General features: G+C 37.6%; 1 protein-coding gene across 1 annotated transcript in view; it reads left to right on the top strand.

Annotated features, from left to right (window-relative positions):
• The window catches only part of CPXM2 (carboxypeptidase X, M14 family member 2), a 77,497-nt gene that overhangs the window by 29,607 nt on the left and 24,672 nt on the right, over positions 1-23,218 (top strand). Inside the window, exons 3-6 of the mRNA XM_040564072.1 lie at positions 514-653; positions 14,415-14,499; positions 15,042-15,192; positions 22,527-22,615. Coding sequence (XP_040420006.1) covers positions 514-653; positions 14,415-14,499; positions 15,042-15,192; positions 22,527-22,615 — 465 coding nt within the window. The remainder of the gene's footprint in view (positions 1-513; positions 654-14,414; positions 14,500-15,041; positions 15,193-22,526; positions 22,616-23,218) is intronic.

Below are 23,218 nucleotides of genomic sequence, written 5' to 3'. Positions count from 1 at the left end.
AATGATAACTGGTGGAAAACAGTATTACAGCTTTCATATGCCATGCATGCTCCATTGCTTCTTCTGTGGGACAAAGAGGTTGCTCCTTCACTTGCCATTATTGAAATGGAGTGGAGCTGTTTTTTTTTGTTGCTGCTTTTTTTGTTCTTTTTTAGGAATTTCATAACTCTGAAGACCATGTGGCTAATTTCTTCTGGATAAAGGATCTGTTATGCCACAGGCACAGACAGGTGGACTGAACTGAAGTTCTGTTTGTGCTCTCTAAGTTAAATTTATATTTAATGGTTCTTAGTTTTTGAAGGGACTTGCAAAACTCTTTCTCCCTGCCTTTGAGTAAGAAAATATTTTGGTCTCTCCATGTAGCTGTGGAGAATGACAGTCTCAGGGGTCTTAAAATGGAGCCAAAGGAGAAAATGAAATGAATGATGACTTCAGGTTTTCTTTCCTTTTTCCTGTGTAAGACCTTTCGTTTCTTGGTTCTGATTTATGACGACAGTTTTGCCTTCTTTTCAGGCAGGTGTTAACGAAAATGATTTTTATGATGGTGCTTGGTGTGCAGGAAGAAATGACCCATTTCAGTGGATTGAAGTAGATGCTCGAAGGCTAACAAAATTCACTGGAGTCATCACACAGGGAAGAAATTCTCTCTGGTCGTAAGTACATTGTGGTTTTCCTCACTGAGATCTGAGCTTTCAAACCAAGGAGTACATGTTGAGGTGTGTTTTCTTTTCTCAAGAAAATAAATGAGTGAAGATGATGTATGAAGTCAAGTACTGAATGGAGGAACATTAAAAGGCAAAGTGTTTATGTATGGCATAAAACACAAATTTAAAGGTAGCAGATGTCTATAGTCATTATTCACATCTGGTAAAGGAAGCAACATGATTCCCTCTGGTTATATGCTTTTATACTCACCTTGTTGAATTTGCTTGTGTTAACCTTCCTAGTTCTTCACCAGTATTTAGCTTGATTAGTTTATCATACTAAGGAATAATTGGTGAAACTCTAAAACATGACTCTTAAATGAACAGTTAAAACAATTCTCTATATCCCTATATTTTTGCTCTAAGGAGGAATTATAATATAACCAAAACCCACAGAATGTGTTGATGATGACTGCAGTATTTTTGTAGCAATCATTCAGTGCTGAGTTTATGGATGGTCAGATGACTCGATGCAATTTGAGCCTGCTTGCTATGAAGGTTTTAGGAAAGAGTGCTTGCCATGAGTAAGGCAGCTGTCTTGTTCCCTTGTTGAAGGGGGAATCCAGCTACCTGTAGCCTGGGTCTTACACATTTATTCCCATGGTGTTGTCTACTTAGCATTTGTGAGCTTTCAGGTTGTTTTTCATGTTATGTACTGAACATATTGCAGTAGGAAAAAAAAATTTTGCACAGAGCTGTGTGCGTTTCTTTGTAATCTGCTTCTGACTGTAGGTACCCAGGTTACTCTATAATATAACTAATGTCAATCAGGTGAAAATTATTCTTGGTATAGGAATATAGCAATCAGCTGGCATAAACAGGAACTGAAGGTGAAGGCTTATTTTCTTCAATTCACTTTCAATTAACTTCTTGTTGGGTTTAACAACATTATGTGAGTAAACGACCCTATAACCCTGCTCATGCTGCGAGATCTTTTTGACTAAGTATGCAAGAGATGCATAGCATTAGACTGGTTCTGGTCAGCTCTTGCGTTAAGAAAATTGGTGTGCCATATAATAAAAGGCAAATCAAATATATATATATATATATATATATATATATATATCACTTCAGTTAAGAAAAAAGATACATTTTTACTTCTGCAGTTTAATTTTTTGATTTTATTTTTTAGCATTGGTGTGGGAGCCTTTTTGGCAATAGGGTTTCTATATTTATTCCACATTGTTCTGTGTTAGATAATTACTATAGAAAAGTCTTATTCTTTTCTATATTCATACTCTTGACATTGCTGTTCCCATCAACACCACTGTTGCACTCCTTCATCGTATTGTATTGCTATTTTCAGTTCAGCTGTATTGTCAGTTTACAGCTGGACTTGATGCTCTATTTATAGTTGTTGTTCACTGCCTGTTTGTTTTTATTCGGGAGGGAGGTGTTGTGTTTTTTTCCCTCTTGTTTTCACCCTCTCCTTCATGAAGATTTGGTGGGCAGGAGGAGTGGTGTTGGTGCTGGGAGAACAGGTCCAGGCTCCTCCGGGGTTGTTACTCAGGTTTGCAGGGGAAAAAATGCACTTCTGCCTTGCAGGAGCAAAGATGGGTTCAGCTGGACTAGCTTCCTGGAAAACAGGGCTTCTCTTGTCAGGATCTGACAAGATGGAGGCCTCCATCTAACCTGGTTTCTGCTGATCTAGCTTTGGCTGTGGGAGTGGCTTCCTTGGAGTCCAACTCACATTCTCCTTCCCTTCACTAGATAAAACAGATGAAACAAGTTTAGTTTATGTATGTTCTTATGTGTATAAGACATTAGATTTCAAAAATAACTTGGTACTCATAGGGATACCGAAATTGATATTCATATTTTCAATAGAGTTTAGGTTGGTATGTGGAGCCCTCATCCAGACCAAAGTGCTGTCCTAGGGTTTCCAGTTTCTCAGCATTTGGGAGGGTAGTACCCAGGGTGATGACGGGCTGTGTTTAGAATTAGTTATACTGCTGTATCTGAAAGACGATCTCAGTGTAATTTCCTTCCCCAACTCCTCCAGCGGTCAAGGAACTGAGAGGAAAGGAAGAACCGTGAAACCCTGGTGTGGGCAGGAGCTGAACAAAGAAAATGAACATCAATAGAGAGATCCTAGAGAGCGTGGAGCAGAGTTTGTATTAGAGTGGAATTCAGGGGCTCTGCTGAAAGCTTTGGTACTTGTGACTCTTGGTTGCATGTAGTGAATTTCTTTTGTAAGCCAGTTGAGGAGAAGCAGGCTGGTGGCACTTCTACTGGTGTGGGCAAGTTCTTTTGTGGCTGTTCTGCTACAATGGGCACTAGATATGAAGGAGATTCATTTTCTTTCTCTTACATTTAGCTACTGGCTGTGATGGTATCAAAAAAGTGTTTATGATAGTTTGTACAAAAAGATTCCATTATGTTACCTGAGGCACCTTCCCAACTTCATGAAGTTACGTGAAAGGAATATAGTGCATTTGTAGCTAGTAGAAACATATATTGGAAAATAAGCTTATTTCAGGTAGAAGAGCTAGAAAACAGCCCTCTCTTCTGTGTTGTATTAGAAGCAAAAACCTGCCAGGCTTGGGAGCCAAGGTAAGATTTTATTTAAGCCTTGGAGACTTTCCCAGCATTATATAAAAGTCAAGGCGCTAGGATATGTCTTAGGTTCACCAATGCTATTATGTGATGCTGATAAAGAATGAGAAAAGCAATTTTTTCTCTTCATATTGAACAAGGAAACTTTAACAAAATGGAAATTTTCACTTAAAATCCTCTCTGAGCTTCTGCCTAGATCCAATTCACTCCTTTCCTGGTCCCTTTAGCTTCCTGCTGCTGATTTAATGAGGTTGTGTAAAATAACAAGGAAAGACAGGTGAGGACACCCAGCTGAATGCTGCAGCAAGTAACTGCTTCTCATTGCAAGGCTGCAATTAGGAGTATGGCCTTTGATTCTGCTGGTGTTTCTGATGCTGTAGCCAAAGTTAGTTTACTGGTGGTGCGAACAATCCTCTACTTTTATATAAGCTCTGGCAACTGCTGTCTGGCTTTGCTTATGGCCCACTCCACCCGAAGAGTGATGGTTTCTTTGCATCAGCCTTGCTTCTTGGTTTTAAAACTTTGGAGGATATTGATGAAATGAAGGTTATGATTGGTATAATGCAAAGAACACAAAAATACATGGGGTTGTCACTGTTTTTATGTGGGCAGGAACTGCTTCACCTCAGTTATTCCTCTCCCAGTCTCACTTGGAAAGTTGTTTTTTATTGTCCACCTCCCCCTGCGGGATGTGGCTCTGCTTGCCTTCCCGGGGTTCTTGGGCCTGAGCTTGAGACATGAGAGCCCTGAGGAGGAAGAGGCCAAGGTGTGGAAACAGCTCCTGAAAGCACATGTGACCTGACTAGGGAAAGAAGGAAACCATGCTTGGTTAGTAATGAATATTTGAATTGTTTAATCATTTCCTTTATAGAGGAAAAACACTTCTAAGTCAAATGCTGTACTTGAACTGCGTGGCTGCAAATTCTGTGACAGTAACTTGGAAGCAAATCTTTCCGCTTTTCTCTTTCCCTCCTGTAATAAGCAGAAACAGCCTTTGAATGAAAACTCCTGAATTTGAGGAGTCTTTCCTTTTACCAGTCAAAGCAAGCATGTGGACTCAATAGCTGTAGCTATTCAGGCACCTCAGTCGTTCCTGAGAAACCCAAAATGGCAAAGCACTCTTTTAACACTGTAAGTAGCAAACACTGGCTAGACTCTCCAGAAGATATGCAGATGTTGTTTTTCTGAGGTAGTGGGCAACAGCTACAAGAAACAGGGCTCCTTTCTGACTGTATATTGATGACATCTGAAACTAACTAGTGTTACTAGTGTGGGCCAGTATAAATAAGATCTAACACCGTGAAATTGAGCAGAACATCAGTTCCTTCCTATGAACTGAGTATATTTGGTGTTCAGTGTCTGTTGGCTGTTACCATGCTGTTTCACTATGAATATCCCATAGTTAATAGAAGGATGTTATTGATATCTCTTTACAGAACTGTTTTGTTTGCCTTCAGAGAAGTTGTGTGAGTGATGTAATCTCTTAGAAATTCCTGGGACATCCTCCTCTTAGAGAGTGACAATGCCAGCAGATAAGATTGAACTGGGCTACCAGAGGGTTTACGGATGAATATTTGGGAGAGAAATATAGTGTATAATTCTCCATTTCTGCCAATACATCTCTGACTTTTTTGAACTGTGTCTTTAAACAACTGTTCAAGGCTGAGTGGGACACTGGAAGCATCACTGTGGAATTGTGCCATGTTTAAAACAATGATGTGATAGTTTAAAATATGTACTCTTTTGACGGAGGGAAAGAAAATATTAATCACTCTTAGCAGTTTGGCAAGAATCTAAAAAACATAGGAAACATGTTTCCCACAACCCAAACAATCTTGATAACTCAACACCATCTCTTGTATCAAGAAAAAAGTCTAAATAGACTCAATGTGTACTTTTAATATAATGCTTCAGAGTGTTTCAATGCAGATGATGTTTTGATATTAGAGAATTTGATGCAATATTTCAGTTATGAAGTATCCGTGCATTTTATTAAAATTAATCTTTCAAATGTTAAATTATGTGCTAATACTGCATGTCACGAAATAACAACGACAACGTGAAAAAATTATGGGTGAAAGCATCTGCGGAATACTCAAATTCTAAAGCAAATTTCTGGAATTTTGCAGGTGAAATTCAAAATACTTGTTTCCAAATAAGTTTAAGAACTTGTTTTATGAAAATATTGAAAGTGGTTTGGAAAACAACAACAAAACTTTTTTTTAAATTTAAGGAAACAAATGGAGATGTGACAAATCTCCAAGTCTGATTTGGGTAGAGGTTAGTCTGTGTGCCTTGCTGTAAGACTGGGATGATTCCTAGTTTACACAACTTACCTGATACCTCTCCTGAAGACCTGGTATCCCATTCTGTTGCTCCTGTAAAACATGATAGTCTCGCAGAGCATGAAGATTTGAACCTCAGACCATGGACCTCATCCATTATATAATTTCTTCAGGGCACAACTTAGTCCTTATTAGTATGTAAAGATGTAAAAATGTATGAAACAATTTTTCAATAGAATAAGAAAGTCACTTAAATGGACACATTTCTTTCCAACACTTCCTGAATTTATTTAGGACCACACTTGCTCAATATTGTAACTTATGTTTAACCATCCTGGCCAGCTTTTTAGAGCTGTCAGGTGGCTGACGTATCCTGGGAGACCTGATCTGGACACAGGATCATAGTTCTGACCCACCTCTAAACTGCCCACTATTGTTCATTGCTGTTGGAGATACACTTTAACTACAAGGTAGTATAGACACCATTACACTGACCCTACTGAGCCATTTGTTTGTTGTCCTTGTGATACAATGTAGGATAGCAAATATCCAGCAGAATTTATTTATTTGTATCTGATCACATTCTTTCTAACTACAAGTACTAAATCTTTGGATAGGGGAATAATTTGCAGTTTCCTATAGCATGTTCTCAGGCTGTTCTACATGCAGTGCAACCCAACATGATCCCCAGTATCTCTTTTGACAAACTGTCCCTAGGGAACAGTAGGTCTGTAGCAAACGGTAATTTCTAGATATATAATTCAGGATAAACTCAAGTCAGTACAGTTTACTTCTAATTTGGGTGGTGCACTGTTCTGCTTTTTCTTTACTCACAAGCTAAATCTGCTGTCCCACTTCCTAACTTCTGTATTCACTGACATTTCCTCAAGAACTGAGATTTACTTTTATAGGCAGTCTTCATGAGAGGATTGCAAGTTAATAAACTTCCTTGCTTGCAGGAAGGTAGAATTTCTTGCTTCCTTTCCAGTTCAGTGGCCTGTTATAGTCTTAGAAATAGTAACTTTATCTTCATGGAGAGAAAGTAACATCAGTGTCTCTAGTATTACAATAATCAGGAATTAAGCAGTGATATCCCAGTGGAGCCACAGTAGCATTTGGGTCAACATAGTGGATACTCATTGGTATTTAAGTTGTTGCTACAGATATCTAAGAAAACAATTTTGCACTGTACATGGGAAGAAGGGGCAAAAGATAAAAAGGCACAATGCTGCTTTTGAAAGCATCGTGGGATAATTGTAAATACAGTCCAGTTCCCAAGAACAACAGCCATGGTTGGCATTGTCTTTCAAAGCAATATGTTGTCACCATGCAGAGGTTGCTAAAACAGACCCTGATTAAAGACTTCAGCAAATTCAATGAAAATGTCTCAATGTTTTATCCAAGTCCTGTAATAAAAAAGCAGCTGCTGTGTACTGACATGTACTGTTACGGTGCATTAAATCAGTGTGAGCTGTTGTTTGCCCTGACTGGGTGACAGGATTGCAGAGATTATTACATCCTCACTGAAGTCACTCTCACTGAGTGAATTGCTCCAAATCCACTGAAATCATATCAAATATAGGATGGGAGTTATGCAACAGTCTGGATTCAGTGTAGAAAAAGCTTCCTCAATACATCAATGTCATTAGTTACCTACTATAGTGGTGTTTATCACTGGCTTTGTTAATAAGCTATATTTTCATTAACTCTGGCTTGGTGGAACTATATCTTGGGTTTTGTATTGTGGTACCCAGGCAGTCAGCTTTTGGCATCTTCAGCCTCAAGTGCTCTCCATCTATCTATTTATCTTCACTCCCTGTGCTAGGTTTACTTTCCTCCTCGGTCCTTGTGCCCTGTGCAAGGTGCAGCACGCAGCCCAGTGCTTCTCACAGATGCTCACTGTCTGCTCCTGAAGTTCAGGAGCTGCTCTGTGACCACCTCCAGTGACCCTGCGTGGGTGGAGGTCTGCAGAAGTGTACCCAGAAATGTACTTATGCTTTTGCAACTCTGCTTGACAAGAATGTCAGAACTGCTGACATTCTGCTGTGGGTATGATTTGTCACGGTATTCGCGCTCCAGTTATGACTGCTTTGCTGGGGACTTTGTGACTCATGGTGCAGAGGCTGGGTCACTGCCATCCCCATGAGGAGTGCTCCTGGCTGGTTAGCCACCACTTGGCTCTTGGAAAGGGCAATGTTGCGTGGAGAGAACCTGTTCTGCAATGAGGCTTCTGGGGGTGTCCAGAAGATGAAGGAAAGCTTAACTCCCGTGTAAGGAACCAGACTGGGAAGCTTTAAATCAAATGGGCTGAAACAGGAAAAGGATACAGGCAACCAGATAGGATACAGGCAACTGTTTAAACCTGTTTATCATTCACAGCTTTGATTTTTATATCTTTGAATGTGAATTCAAAGATATATATATATGATAAATATTCAAAGATATATTTATATTCAATATATCAATATATATTATATTATATATATTATATTATAATATATTCAATATATATATTCAAAATGTGAACTCATTGCAATGAGAGTGACCACAGGGGAGTTACTGAATGGCTGTCTGGCAGCTGCTGCTTTCCCTTCCACCTGAGCATCCTTCCCAAGCCAGTGTCCCTTTTGCACACACTGAGCTGTACTTGGTTGTGGTATTGTGTGCACTTGGTAGGCATGAGCCTTTCAGCATTGCTTTAAATATGCTCAAAGCTGTTCACACAAATGGCAATATTTGCTGGTTACTGTCAGAGCTTTTTATTTTCCGTTAATTTAATATTCACAAGCAGGAGACAAAAATGCATGATGTGGCAGTGGCTGTATAGTTTGGATTTATCTCAAGTATATAATCAATATGAAAAGGTGTGGTGGGCACAAAAAAGAAAGGGACAATGTGAAATATCAAAGGAAGGTTTAAAATAAAAGGAATAACACCTTGATTGTGTTTAGCGGGTATAAAAGATATGAAAGGGGAAAGGTCTGGTGTCGGAAGGATTTCAAATGCATGCAGATCGCTTTGTGAGGAGGGGCCTGTGAATGGTAGGTGTTAAGACTGTAAAATCTTAGGGGCAGAGAATGTTTTTGACCCCACACAAGAGGCCTGGGACCCTCAGGTTTTGTTACAGTCCGAATGTGAAACAGCAACAGGAAACTGGATTTTCAAGGAAGGTTAGAAAATCAGAGAAAAAATCTCAAACTCAGCAGTAAGTAGCAACCATTGAGTGAGAAATGTTCCCAGTTCCTACTCGCTTGAGAAGGGAGCTTTTGAAAAAATTCATGCTTAATTCATCCATTGCAAATGAAATTCTGGCCCTGAGCTTTTCTTCACAAGGCCTCTGAAGAGCAGATTTCACAGTAGTATATTCATTTAAGTCAGCTAGAAGCAATTTCAAAAATTAAATATTAAAAGATTTCAATTATTAAAAAAACACCCTTGCTTGCTATTTAAGCTCCATCTCTTAAATCATATTTATTTTAATTAGTTTGTAAAACTTGATGGGCTACCTGTGGTTAGCCAGAGCATTTTTTGACTTGGTTTGTTCTGGAAACTGTTGGGTAGTAGGTGATTTAAAATGTTATCTGCATGAATGTTATTAGATTATATTAATGGTTTTATATTTATTTGCAAGAGACTACAGATTGCTTTTTCAAGCAGAAAGTCATTTAATTGCCAGCATGCTGATTCTGTTGCATCATTAGAGATTAATCTAAAATTTGCCTAACTTTTTTTTCTATAGAGATTTCTGTTTCAACCACTTTAGAATGTCAGTTTATACATTATTGGAGGATACAAATCTGTTTGCCCGTCTGTTTCTATTTTCTATTATTTCTGGGGTTTTATAATGCAGATAAATCTGGTTATCCTGACAGCAGCAAAAATAATGTGGTCAGCTGGAGCCAGGTCCACTGTAGATGGTGTTAGCCTGAACTCTGCCAGTGTTTGCTAGTCTCATCTCCAGCATCTCAGCTGCTGTGGGCTCCAGCTTCTGCTGACAGGCACCTGCCAACCTTCCTCATTTGTCTTAAATCATGAGGCAATTTGGTGATGTGGACAAGCATACTTAGAGACTGAGATAATTTTACTTGTTCCTTATTCAGCTTCCCATATTTGAGGAGTCTGGCCTTAAAATAGGCATGTAGCAGATCCTGTTCAAATGAAATAAAACCATATCCAAATAGTCAGTCTCAATGTACTCACCTGCCAGAGGTCAGGCAGCAAAACTGCCTGGCATCTCTTCACTGCTTCTCATTCAGCACTGTCTGTGTGCTATGCTGTGTTGTGATATCAGTGTTTCTTACATAAAGAAGTAAGAGAATTATGTTGAGGAAGATAAGGCAGAAAGATGTTCTGTTGTTGTCATGATGTCCTTACCTAAGCTCAGTACCTGCAAAGGCTGTAGGAGATCTGCACTCAAGCCTCTGCTTTGATTCAGGTTTCACCTCTGTCCATAGGCCAGTTGCTTAAGCTTCCCTCAGCTTGCGTTTTTTGGATGGAAATGGATAAGCTGGACACTTCCATACATCACGGGAAACTGAACACGTTTAAGCATAATCTAAAGACAATGCATCACAGATGAAAATCAACTAATTATAGAAAATAACTTTTAAGAATTTCATTACAGTAAGCAAATTGGAATTGTTTTGATTTTTGTATTTACTTTCTTTGAAACAAGTTGATTAATCTTGGCTAAAGATAAAGAGATTTTTCAAATAAATTTCTTTTGAAGAGATGAGGCTGGTGTAATTTTTAAAAAGGATTATTAATGGGAAACACCTGGATCCAAATGATTCCTGTCAAATCTGTATCTTGTGATCTTTTTATAGCATAAATGAAATTCTGAGGAAATCACGTAGGTAGCACTTAAGCTCATCTTTGTGCTAGAGTACAATGAACTAGATGTAACTTTTAGTGCTTGAAAAGATACTGTTAACCTATACCTTCTGTATTGCCTAGCTTCCTACCAAGAAAACCTTGATAATTAATTTGTTCTGTTCTGAATGCTGGTGTAGGTCTCTTCCCTGAATTCTGTCTCCTTGACTGTGTAACAAGTGTCTGTGTATTTTGTCTCAGGAATATAATAGTAAGGTCCAGGGAAGTTTTATAGACTGAATTCAGAAGAGCTTCTCTATAACAACTGTAGGGACATCCGAAGTACTGTAAAACTTTATACTTATCTTTCAAGTTTCCTTAGATGGTTTTATTGTTCAATGCTGATGGGGCCCAAAAAGCATTTCATGTGATGTGCTGCAGAAATTGGTGTCTGCAACTCCAGAACCCAATGAGATGAATCTTTTTGTCACTAACAAAACAAAGCAGATGACATTCCTCAGTACTACTTCTGGCACAAGGCTTTTCTTTGTGACGGGTTTCCCTGAAAGCTTTACATGTCTGTGTACACATAAACAAACCAGACACTCTGTAAGAATTAAACTCTTCAATTCCAGGAAGCACTGTGCTTGCTGTAAACAGGCTGGCTGTTGATTCGAGCATGTGCAACGCATTGATCTGCTCCCTGGAAGTATCAGACCTCCCTTGTTGCACATGGATGGAAAACCTGCAGCTTTCAGGAAGATTTAACATGTAAATATTGCTCTGCTGATCTGGATCTGTAGAAGTGTCTGGGGTTTAAAGACACTCAGCCAGGAATGCAATTTCAAGGCGGAAGACCTCCTTTTTTGAGGGGAGACTGAATTTACAGCAACCTCCTTAAAAGTGGCAGAAGCTTTTTATTTCCTTCTTATGATGTGTAGGGGGAAAAAAGGAGGGGGAACTTAAACCTGTAGAGGCACTTTTGCTATTTAGTGCCAGTGGGAGAAGGAGCTGGTCACCTGTGACTTGTTTATTCTACAGCTCAACAGATGCAAAAGCAACGTTTATTCCTTACAGGCAAGCCCAGTTAAGTCTGTGGTGTGTGACCTAATACATCATGCTGATTTATCTCCTCCCATGACCCTCTGTAGTCCTTCTATAATGCAGCCATACAAGATTGGATGAAGTCCCATTTGTATTTTAATTGGCAGACTGCCTCTGAAAAGCATGTTACTTGTTATCACTTAAGATGGATTATGTGTACTACTGATTAGTATACATTTTCCTTCAGGAGAAGTTTGAACTTTTGTGAGTGTATGGAATGAGAAAATTAAAATATGGTGAATAAGTCCTAGCTGGGAAACATTAGTGTAACAACAACATATTTTCTTATGCCAGTAAATTGACCTGGTTCTTTAAAAAAATAATAATAAAAAAATGTATAAGTGCTGTGACTTTCTTACAAAGCTCTCAATTATAAAGAATGCCTATTTTTATCTTGTTATTGTGTGGTCTTGATATTCTCTTGGAATATTTTTTCAGCTGTAAGGTAATGAATATGGATGCATTGTTTGTCCTGATTTTACTTATGCAGTTAGTTGTGTGGTTGTTTTGTTGTTCTGTATTCAGAAATAATGGTGTCCTCTGGTTTGTAACATTGACTCTTTGCTCGTTTATCCTGATTTTTGAAAATGTCCATAATTCTGTTGTGCACTGAATATGTACACCCCTTTCTCCTCACCTGTTTAAACCTGTTAGTCTTGCTCTTAAGCTTGCTTTATTTTTCAATTGCAAAATTTGTTTTCTCTTCGTGGAGGTTTGATGTTGGCCATTTCTGAAATTCTTCCTTTCTGTCTTTGATAGATGTAAATCTGCCTTCCTTCAGCTTGTGAGTGAAAGTGAAATATTTTGGTGCAACCACCATGTTATTGCCAAAGTTGAGGGAAGAGAGTAAAGTTCTTTTCAAGAGTTGCTGGGAACTTGTGTAGGGCACTGGAATCACTGTCTACCTTATTGTATATTCTTTCACAGCCACAAAGACTTGAGATGCCAGCATGGCACTTCACAGATCTGCTACCTCAGGAGGAGCCTCTACCCCAGGAGATCTTCTGTTGACAGGCAGAAAATAAGTATTTTCAAGGGCTGCTAACTTGTTAAAGTCTTTCAACAAATGTTGAAGTTATGTGTTCATTACAAGCTATGTACAATAAAAAAGTTCAATCTGCTCGGCAGTAGCCAATATTTTTCCATTTAAAATAACATGAAGTGCAAAACCTTTTCATCTAAAAAGGATGGTCAGAGGTTTGCAAAGTACAGATCCAGTGTATAACAGTTGGATTATTTCAGTCAGTTCTTTCAAAAGCACATATTTACCCTCTGACTTTTTTGGGGTACTAATACATTGCATGCAGAAGTAGATCCTACTAAGCACTTTAGTTTTGTGTCATTTCAAGTCTGGACCTCAGTATGAATTGTTCATACAAATGGGATAGAAAATGAAAGAGTTGGACATCTAAAGCCATAAGTTTTCTGCTTCCATGCCTTGACTCAAATGTTATTTGAAGGTCGTTCTTTTTTTGCAAAAGGAAGTTAGGGGATCAATGTATTTTCTTACAAAGCTGGGTGAAGTTGTGTTGATCCTGTGGTTGCTGAATTTGCCCTTATACATCCACTGGAAGTCTGAATACTTTCTATAGAACACATGAAGGCTAATTTGTCCCTTTAAACATAAGCACAGTTAAGTCAATATGTGAACATTCATAAATAGCTTGTGAATGTTTTTCTTATTTAAAAGAAATAAAAGTACATATAGTTGCATGTGTATGGTTGAACAAGAAGTTCTGTCCTTCCAGGTCCTCCTGTATCTCTGATCCATACGACGTGTTGTTTCTCTCACAACTTCTCCTATTGCCCCTGTTCTTTCTAATCTCAAGAGCTTTCCTTACTCAGGTTTCACTCTCAGTAACTTTAATATGTAGCTTAGCTAAGAGCCTGCTTTCAAGAGTGACTGCTCTAGAGGACAGGTGGTTGCAGATGACTAGTCTGCATACATGAAAACTGGATTTAAACATCCTGGACTATTCTTACAGTACAAAGATATCTCTGAGGCATGACTCTCATCCAAGCCCCTGCCTGTTGAAACTATCTATTATGGAGGAAAAAAAACTCATGATGGGAGAGTCAGGTTGTTACCTTCCCCATAGAAGTATACGCATTACCATGGGAAATGCCTAGACAGTGTATGAGCCATGTTGATTAACCTCCACTCAAAATAGGGGAAGCAGCCATTTATTTCTCCTCTAACTCCTCTTTGGATGAATACAGACAAGGTATTATCTTAATATGAATGAAGATTTTACTTTTGAGATTAAAGGGGATTTTCCTGTAAATCAAGAAACAGACCACTAGAAAGATCAAACTATTAAAGACTGATCTTGTTATATTGCAGTAATGCACAAGTACTGTGATCAATTAGACTGCTATGAAGAGGCAGAGTTATGTCTGCGTTCCAACCTACTGCTAATAAAACCGGGAATGACTGCAGGCTCTGGTTCACAAGCTATGGCCTATTCAATATTGGTGCCAGGTGAAGGACTAATGCTTGTACAAAGGAATGGAACCAGCTTGTAAATAGAAAACAAGTGAATGAAAAAATTGCTGCTTAAAATTCAGACTTCTCATTTGGGAGGTTTTATTTTTTTCTGTCTTCTCTGATAATAGCAGAAATAATGTGTTCTGTGCCTGAACAGATAAGAGTTCTGAATGCTGGAGTGAATATATCTGTTCTAGATAAGCCATTTATCCCGAAAAGGAAAGGAGAGCAGTATTCCCTCACATCCTGGAATCCTAGAATATTATTTTATTTTATTTTTTTGTTCTGTGCATTAACATTTCTTAATTATCTGTTAAATCTAGATCTGCATGTTACTTTTTTAATCCAAGTGTTGGTATGACTGTGCCAAGTGGGGTTTCCAACCTTACAAGCTTTTTTACAATGTAATTTGCAGTCGCTGTTATCTATGGAAAAAAATAACTTTGCTGCTTTGTCTTTTTCAAGGAGTAACTGGGTGACTTCTTACAGAGTACTGGTGAGCAATGACAGTCATGCATGGACTGCTGTCAGAAATGAATCTGGAGATGTGGTGAGTATCACAAAACAGATGTTTTGTGAAAAGGGAGGGGGGTGGGGGGCTGCCTATCGGGATTTTGACTTGCCAAATTAATAAGTAAAAGGGTGAAAGGCAATATCTCTGTAGTCCCACCAACCTGATGTAACTTTAAGAGCACATCATATAATACGAAGATGGACTCAGAATATTCTGTATGGCAAATCTGCATGAGTCTGCCTATGGATATGGATAGCACCCTGGTAGTAGTCTTACCTGAGATGAGAAATGTCGCTAACTGCATGTCCTGCACAAGGGTTAGCATCTGTCCTTTGCTACCTGGGGACATCTCATGTACATGAGGTGCCCATTACTAGAGGGAGGGTGTGGAGCTCTGGCTCCTCTGCCCCTCTCTGAGGAGCACAGAGGGACTGTGCTCTTTGAAGAGCAATTCTGGCCTGAGCCACCATCGACCTGGGGCTGTACCAGGTGACTTTATCTGATTCTGTTACCAAAGGTGTAAAAAGCCTTTTTGAAGAAATGATCATACTGTTTTTATATGTTTGTTGCCTACACAGATTTTTGAAGGAAATAGGGAGAAGGAGATCCCAGTTCTCAATATGCTGCCAGTGCCACTGGTTGCACGCTACATCCGTATAAACCCTCGGTCCTGGTATGAAGAAGGTAGCATCTGTATGAGATTGGAAATCTTAGGGTGTCCTTTGCCAGGTAAGAGTCTTGCTCGGTTGGTGTTGACATGGTTGGCTGTGCCAAGACACAGAAATTTTATTTCCTTTGGATGTCTCTGCTCTTGGTATAATACCTCTCTTTAATGGATAGCACTATGCAAAAAGAAATGAAAAATATCTGTCCAGACACATGGGCAATATTAAGATAGCTCATTTCAAATGCAACTGCATAGTATATATAAGTGGTTATATTAATAAGAACAAGTTGGCATGGATGATCTAACAAGATTTTCTCTGTTGTTTGGGCTGAAGTGCAGTGCAATTAATCTTACTGAGTGCACATGTACTAGAGAGGCAATAGAATTATATATCAAGACAGTCACTTGCAGATGTCTTAAGCTTTTAAGGCAAGAAAGAACCATTATAATTATGTTGTCTGATTTCTTTTTTATTTCTTTTTTTTTTTTTTTAATTTCATTGCAAAAGCTATAGGACTTCCTTGAATTAATTTGAAGTCAAAAGCTATGACTGAACTAGTGCTTATTTTGGGGGAAGGGGAGGGAGGTATTGGGGATATATTAAAAAAAAAATCTAGCATATTTCAAGTATTGTTGAATCCAACATGATTCCCGGTACGTTTCAGATGAGGGTAAATGGTTTTGTTCTTGATAGAGACTGAAACAACACAACAGGATGTTTAGCAGAAATGTTAAGCATTACATGTTTCTTTTACTATTTAAGTGCAAAATACAATTAGGACTTTGTTAGTGTATACAGATTAAAAACTTATACAAAGCCGCTTTAAAAAGAGGCATTCAGTATAGCAAATTATGGTGAACCCACGTTTCTGCTAAGTATGTCATAAATAGTCTTGTGGTGGATTCACATTGACATGTCTGTATGTACATAGATATTTGTAGAACTGTTTGTCCAAACCTTTAAGTTGTTCACTACTCGTTCCAGATCTCGTCTGCTTTTTTCTTTGCTCTTAAATTCTGGCACCTTGGGGATAGCTCTCTCTTTTTTTTGCAGGGAGCTATGAATAATGTTTTCAGAAATGCTAGAACCAGAAAGAAAACTGCCTTTCCAGATCCTATCATTACTTCTTTAACTGTGCCTGCTGCTGTTCAGAGACTTGCTGCATCCAATTCCACTGTTGATGTAGGGTCTTCACATACCAAGCAGAGGTAGCCTGATTTTTGTCCTTTAGATGTTTAAATACTCATGGGAAAACAAAACCAGTGTGGGTTATGGAAGGGGTAATTCTCTGCAGAAAAGTATGGAACAACTGTTGTCATAAAACTAAATCAATTGGTATCTTACAATGAAGCAGGACAAGTTAGCAGCAATTATTAGGCAACTGCTTTTCTGTGGGTAACAAATCCATCCTGGACCTGAATGGCAATGACCAGTGGAATCTTGTGTAACAGACTATTCACTTTTTTGGTAGGATTCTGACTTATTTTAACCATGGGTTTAGACAACTCTACCTCCACATGTTGTTTGTTTCCCACTTATACCTCTTACCCTGGAGGAGCAATTCCAGAGCCAGCATTTTCTTTCAGCTTTTGGTAGGACAGCTGAAACCAGTTGCCCCAAATTTCCATATGTTTGCAGAAGGTAAATCAGCTCTATTCTGTATAACACGGCGTAAGACTGAAGGAAAAGAGGTTTCATTGTCACCATTACTCTACTACAGGACATGCACTGGGGTCTCCAGAGAATAATGGAGATGACACTCAAACTATTGTAAAGAGCAATTTGTAGGGAACTTCTCATAATCCTTTTCAATTCCATAGAACAGTACTTAAAGAAATAGAAAATACGTAGATATTTTAAGTTGTTGTTGTTGTTGTTTGTTTTGTAAATGCAGCAGTTTTATTATTGGATATATATTTTACAGGGTCAAATTCTGTTTTCCAGCATTAGCATTTGTCACCCTTCAGCCACCACTGCTGGTGAAGGTGTTACTGAGATTTGAATTTATCTGCACTTATTTCACCGTTGAAATGAGTACTGTTACAGCTTGTCACAGATCTTGGATTAGCATGGAAACAGCATCAGTGTTTCCTCCTGGTAGTCATTTATTGAGTTAATTGTCTGCAGTGACTGATTCAGTTTATTCTTGAAAGAAAATACCATAATCATTCGTTGAGAAACACAATGGGAATGGGGGTGTGTTTATTCAAAATGTAATTGGACTGAAAGAAATAATATGTTTTGATAAGCTGCTGAACCATCTTTTTAGCTCAGAAAGGATGGATATTTTCTTCTAGCTCATTTTATTCGTCACACAAAAAACTCTCAAAACAAAAATCCCCAGGTTGCAGAGGCCTTTCCATGCATGCTTTCCTCCTGCAGGACGAGTAATTTTTTTGCAGTTCCCTATAACTGAACTTCCTCACTCTTTATAGGAGTCACTTTACTTGGTTCCAGTTACATAACCAGCAGGTTTGGCCATGGGTCCACCTTCTTTGATCATGCACTGATTGTGCAACTAGAAATCAGTTTTCAAAAGAAATGTTCTTTTCTGACAGAGGCTTCCCACACAAAACTAGGCAAAATCAAATTCAACAAAGCCAGTGAGTGGAACTCTTATCAGTTCTCACAACCCTATTCTTTCAAAAGCCCAATGATCCATGAAAGAAGTTATGCTATACTTAGTTTTCTTGAATATCTGATATATTTGTGACCAGATCTGCACCTGAACATGGACATGCAAGAAAACAAGTTGTCAAGAAGAGCAGCTTGGTCAGATTTTAGAGCTACTGTGCACTGTGCCCTCCTGGGGCAATGGCAGCAAGGGCAGAAACTGCATAGGGGACTACATCAAGGAAAAAAAAAGTGTAAAAAAAAAAGTTGTAAAGAAAGAAGAGAGTTCTGGAAATCTTTCATGGCTGAATCTCACTTCATGTCTTTTTAACTTGTAGTGTAAGGCTTTGTCTTTATTAATTCCTGAATACATTAAATGGTTTGCATTCAGTTTGTACTGTGTATCAGCTTTCCATCATGCAGTCTCACAGGGGAAAGGAAGAAAGAAATAACAGACAAAAAAGAAACCTGAATAAGATATTAATATTCTAGGAAAGCTTGTTAGCATTGGCAGAAGGCCATGAAAGTGGTTAGAGCCAACTAGGACCTGTTCCTGTAGTAGGACAGTGTTAATAAAAACTGGTGTGTGCGCTACATAACCCAAACATTGGACAAAAAGTGAGAAAACATTATTTATACAATCTGTACAGAGATATTACCGATTGGATAATCGGTATTTCTAAAATGATTGTCATTTTTATCAGTGAAAAGCTTATATATTATTCATAATACATTTTTGCTGTACTGTAGGCTGGTTTTGACAAACAGCCTTTTCTGGACTAATACAGTAGCTGTACAAAAACAAAAGCTGTTATTGAATTCTGTCAGTACCATCTTTCAGGCAACAGAAGTGATTTGCTGTTTCGCCAATGGAAAAGCGTTTAGCTGCAGAGGAAAGATGCCAGCAAATCCTACCTGTAGTGGAGGATCAGTGCTGCCATTACTTGTTGGGGAAAAAAGGTGGACAAAAGCACCCACATTTAATTCTCTCTCCAGTTTCCAAAGATGGTAGAGTTTACACAGATGTAGACTGACACACACAATCTACTGCAATTGCCTCAGAGGGATGGATGTACTTTCCTTGCCTGCTCTTTTTCAAACCTAAGAAAAAACAAAAAGAAAATGCATATGATCAAAAGTACCCAGAAGATAGGAGAGAGAAAATTAGCTGAACTCTTCATGCATTTATTTATACTGTAGAGTATTCAAGGCAATAGGCAATTCTTTTAATGGAATAAATTTGTGATAAAATTTAATTTTTAATAATTCTTATATGGAAGACTGTCACTGATACGATTATGCCATCACTTTCAACCCAAGATAAAAGACCAACTTTAACTCTGTAATGGAGTACTGTGTTTTGCAGTGGATGCATCATTCAGTCCTATTTTCATTGCTTGCCTCTTTCTGCCAAGCTACGTCGTTAAGTCTAGGCATGAGCTCACTATGTAAAACTCTTCAGTTTTCTTTGGTTATAAGTGATTGTTCATTTAGCAGCGCTAAACTCAGTGCATTATTTTTGAGAGTAAAGTTTTGCTTAGAGTGACAGTCTGTCCTTGTGTTCTGCTTTTATAGTTATAAAGATAAAACTTAATCCTGTACAATTTAAAACTTTTAAGTTTTTCTGAGCAAAGACTGAATAAAAATGAGACCAAATTATATAATGTTACTGGGGAAGGCCAATGTATTATGTTTCTACGTAGTCATCATGACAGGTATGTAATATCTCCCAGTCTGTAGTGGTCATCTTTAAAAGGATATTTTGTATTTAATTTCTAAAACGTTTACTATTTTAGAGTATTGCCAGTGCTCAGTTTCCCTTATTATTAGAATAAAAACGTAGGAACTCATTAGAAAGATTAGATGATGCTAGAAAGCTTTTAACAAACATCTACAACAGGTTAAGGGTTTGTTTTTTACCTTGCATATTGTCATCATGCAATATGTTTAATTGGAATTAGTTTTGAGGTATTTAACTATACCTCACGCTATATGTAATATATAGTTGTGAGGTGCTGTGGAGAGCTAAAATACAACAGAAAATCCCGTCTATGTGTCAAGCTGCTGAGGAATCAGTCTGCTCTGGTACTGGGTTAAATTTATGGGCAAGGCCCATAGCTGACATGCTGGACTTGGCGTTGGGAATTTCTGAGCTGGCCTCTTGTTTTCATGGAAATGCAGGTTGAGAAATCTTCTGAGTTACTTGTCCATATTTACAAAGAATTAAGGTGTGAAAGAATCAAATTACCTTTGCCTGTAAACTTTAATTCTATTGGTAATATAAAGATAGACTAGTGGAAGAAAATACTAATATATTCCTCTGTATAAACAGGAGTGCCACGGTTTTGCAAAATCTTTCCTCCTTGGAAGAAAGAGAGGCTGTCTGAGGTGGTGTCCTGAATAAATGAGCATATTTCAATTCAAAATCTTCTGTGGTTTGAGGTTCTTGGTCTTTTATTTTGTTTTACAAAATATAATTTTGCCAAGTTGGGCCTAGGAAACTGTGCATGAGATTTTATGCATTTCTACATTTTAGCCTCTAACTTTCTGATCTGTATTCCTGCTGCAGCAGAAATCCAGTAATCCAAGTCAACTCAAAGTAGAGCCTGGCAAAATATGAGTGTTAACTCTCTAGGGAGCTGTCAAATTGTGCAAGTTTTTTGAGGAAGGTCTAGAGATGCAATCATTCTCAATGTATGTTTTTTTTCAATTTCTTGACTTTTCAACAACTCTGCACTATTCAGTCATTCCCATGATATTAATTTTTGATGTATGGAAAAAGTGCCAGACTTTGAAGGAATGGGATTAAAGTATTAGGAAAAAATCAGCTGCTGTATACTTTGGCTTGTGGTGATAGAGAAAGCCTTCAACGTCCTGGCAATTTTTTGATGTTTCTTTCTATATTTTTACAACAGAGACTTTTACAATAGTGAAGATATTCCATGCAGCATTAAACACATTGCCTCTTTCTAGAAGAGGTGTTTTAATGCTCTATTTTTCAGTCATGGATATGTTAATAAGTAATTTATGTGAATTAACATGGGCTAACCTTTAAGAGTCATCTGCAGGGTTACAGCAGCATTGCTGTTGTGGGTGGACTTGCATGATTTAGCATGCAGTTAGGCTGGAAAGAAGACTTAAAGGTGCAGGTGCACTGCCTGAAACTTCACCCTCTTGATTCTTCAAAACTTTGTCTTCATAAGCAAAGGAATCTTGTTTCCTCATCTGGTTAGGCTCTAATTTAAATAATTTTCCTGTTGGTTTGCTATATAGTACTTTCTCACTAGAAATGACAGAGCACATGGAAAAAAAAAAGTTGATTTTTTTTGTCTTTTTTCAGTCCTATTTGTAGATCAGCATTCAATTGATCATCTAGTGTTTCTGCTGTAGACTCTGAATAGAAGGAAAGAGTCATGGAAATGGAAAATAAATGTGGCAACATGGGCCAGGTTAAAGCTTAATATTATTTATTTCATAAATAACTAAAATACTTCAAATTTTGTTTTCTTTACACATGAAAATGCAGAACAAACCCACTTAGAATTATATGGGGAGAAGAGTTTTGAGAATTTAGCCATTTTAACATCAGAAACATGAAACTTAAATATGTTAAGCTGTAATGTATTTTAGGTAGTTTTCCATAATTTCATGAAGTATTAGTGGTTGCAGGAAACAAACACCATTATTTCTCCTACTAACACTTATGCTCTCCCTTTCCCCTCCCCAAAATCACAACTGCTAGTTGGTACTGATTTTTATTTAAAAAAAAAAAAGGAAAAAAAAATACTTTTCTCTAGAGGTGGTGTCTTTTGGCTATCTTGAAACAAGATAGAATGATATTTAGCTTTTAATATTTGGCTTTTTCAATAATTTTAAATGAAATCAACATGACTGTGGGAAAGAAAATGATTTATCATACGAGCCTGACAACCACTGATTTGACAAAAAATTACACAGATTTCCAGACATTCTGAATAGAACAAATTAAGGAATTATTTTGTTTTCTAAAAAGCTTTGTTTATCTCTAAAATCATAATAAATTAACTGGGAACATATATCAGGAAATATAAAGCAAAGTAATGACAGTCTTAGCCTGTATTTTGTTTTTGTTTTTCCAGGTGAATGGCCAAAGCACTCACCTGAAAAGTCCAGGACAAAAAACTGTTTTTGTTCAAGCCGTGTATACACCTTTGATGTTACAAAACATATGAACTATAAATTATATCACTACAGAAACAATTGTGTTCATTGTAAAGTAAAAAGGAATTAAACTACCATAAAAATTTTTAGGAAAACAATTAGAAATATGTAATTTGTGTAGCGGTTTCTCTCTCTAAGAGATGCGTAGACAAACTACTCATCAAGCAATCCCATTCTTCATAATAGAATATTAATCAAGTGGACACAAAACATTTACTGGAGCTTTCTCCTCTGATGTGATTTTTTTCCCCACTCTTACCTTGCATCTGACTCATGATTTGCCTGTCTTTTGCCCTCCTCTGTAGTCTGAGGATGCCCTTTTGCTTTTCTGTTGAAGTTTAGCAGAGTAGCTGTCTAGCAAGCTGATGCCTGTTGCCTCTTTGCTTCTGTTTGAATCAATACGAATTGATTTGTGCTGAAACAAGAATTATTTCAAGTGTGTTGTTTCTTTGAGCTTTGTTTTTGAAATGCTGCATACAACTGTGGAACTCAGATTTCCATGTTCTATGCATATGTTATTGTTAATCTTTATATCTGAAATGGCTAAAAAGTACATGAAAATTCTTTTATTTCTCTTCATAGACCCAAATAATTATTACCACAGAAGAAATGAAATGACAACCACAGATAATCTTGACTTCAAGCATCACAACTACAAGGAAATGAGGCAGGTAGGTAGAGTCTACCTACTTGACAGTAGAGTATTTCCAAAATATGTTCCACTATTTTGCTTCAATGTATATTTGAGTGGTGAATGTTACAGTTATTTCTCCTTTCTAGTTTGACCTTGACCTAGCCATCAGAATTCTTGTATCTTTCAGCTGTTCGGGATAACTACAAAAAATTATAAAGAGTAAAATTCTGTGTTCAGAATAGTGAAAATCTCCAATGGAAATTGGAAAATTTTCTTTTTCGGAATTGGAAACTCTCCATTGAAAATCTTTTGTTGACCAGAAATCTTAAAGAGGAAAAAATAAAATAAATCCTGTTGGTATGATTTTAAATCTACCAGCACTGTTAATCTTGTTTCTTTAACTTCAAATAAGCAATCTTTGTTCTTGTTTTTGTTGTGGTGTTGTTTTTTGAATCTTGCTTCATATCACCACAGGAATAGGTGTGGGTTGCGCTAAGGAAATGTTTCTGCCTGCTTTCTCTTCAAATATAAAGATAATATGTTTGGACTTGAAGTGTGTGAATCATTTGCTGTGTGCTGAATTTTCAGTATATTTATACTGCATGAATCACCGTTCATTTTTATTGAGCAATTGTGTACT

The sequence above is a fragment of the Cygnus olor genome, chromosome 7 (genome assembly GCF_009769625.2).
Source record: "Cygnus olor isolate bCygOlo1 chromosome 7, bCygOlo1.pri.v2, whole genome shotgun sequence".
NCBI classification, from domain to species: Eukaryota; Metazoa; Chordata; class Aves; order Anseriformes; family Anatidae; genus Cygnus; species Cygnus olor.
The sequence above is the reverse complement of the archived record's forward strand: the minus strand, read 5'-3'. Positions and strand labels throughout refer to the sequence as shown.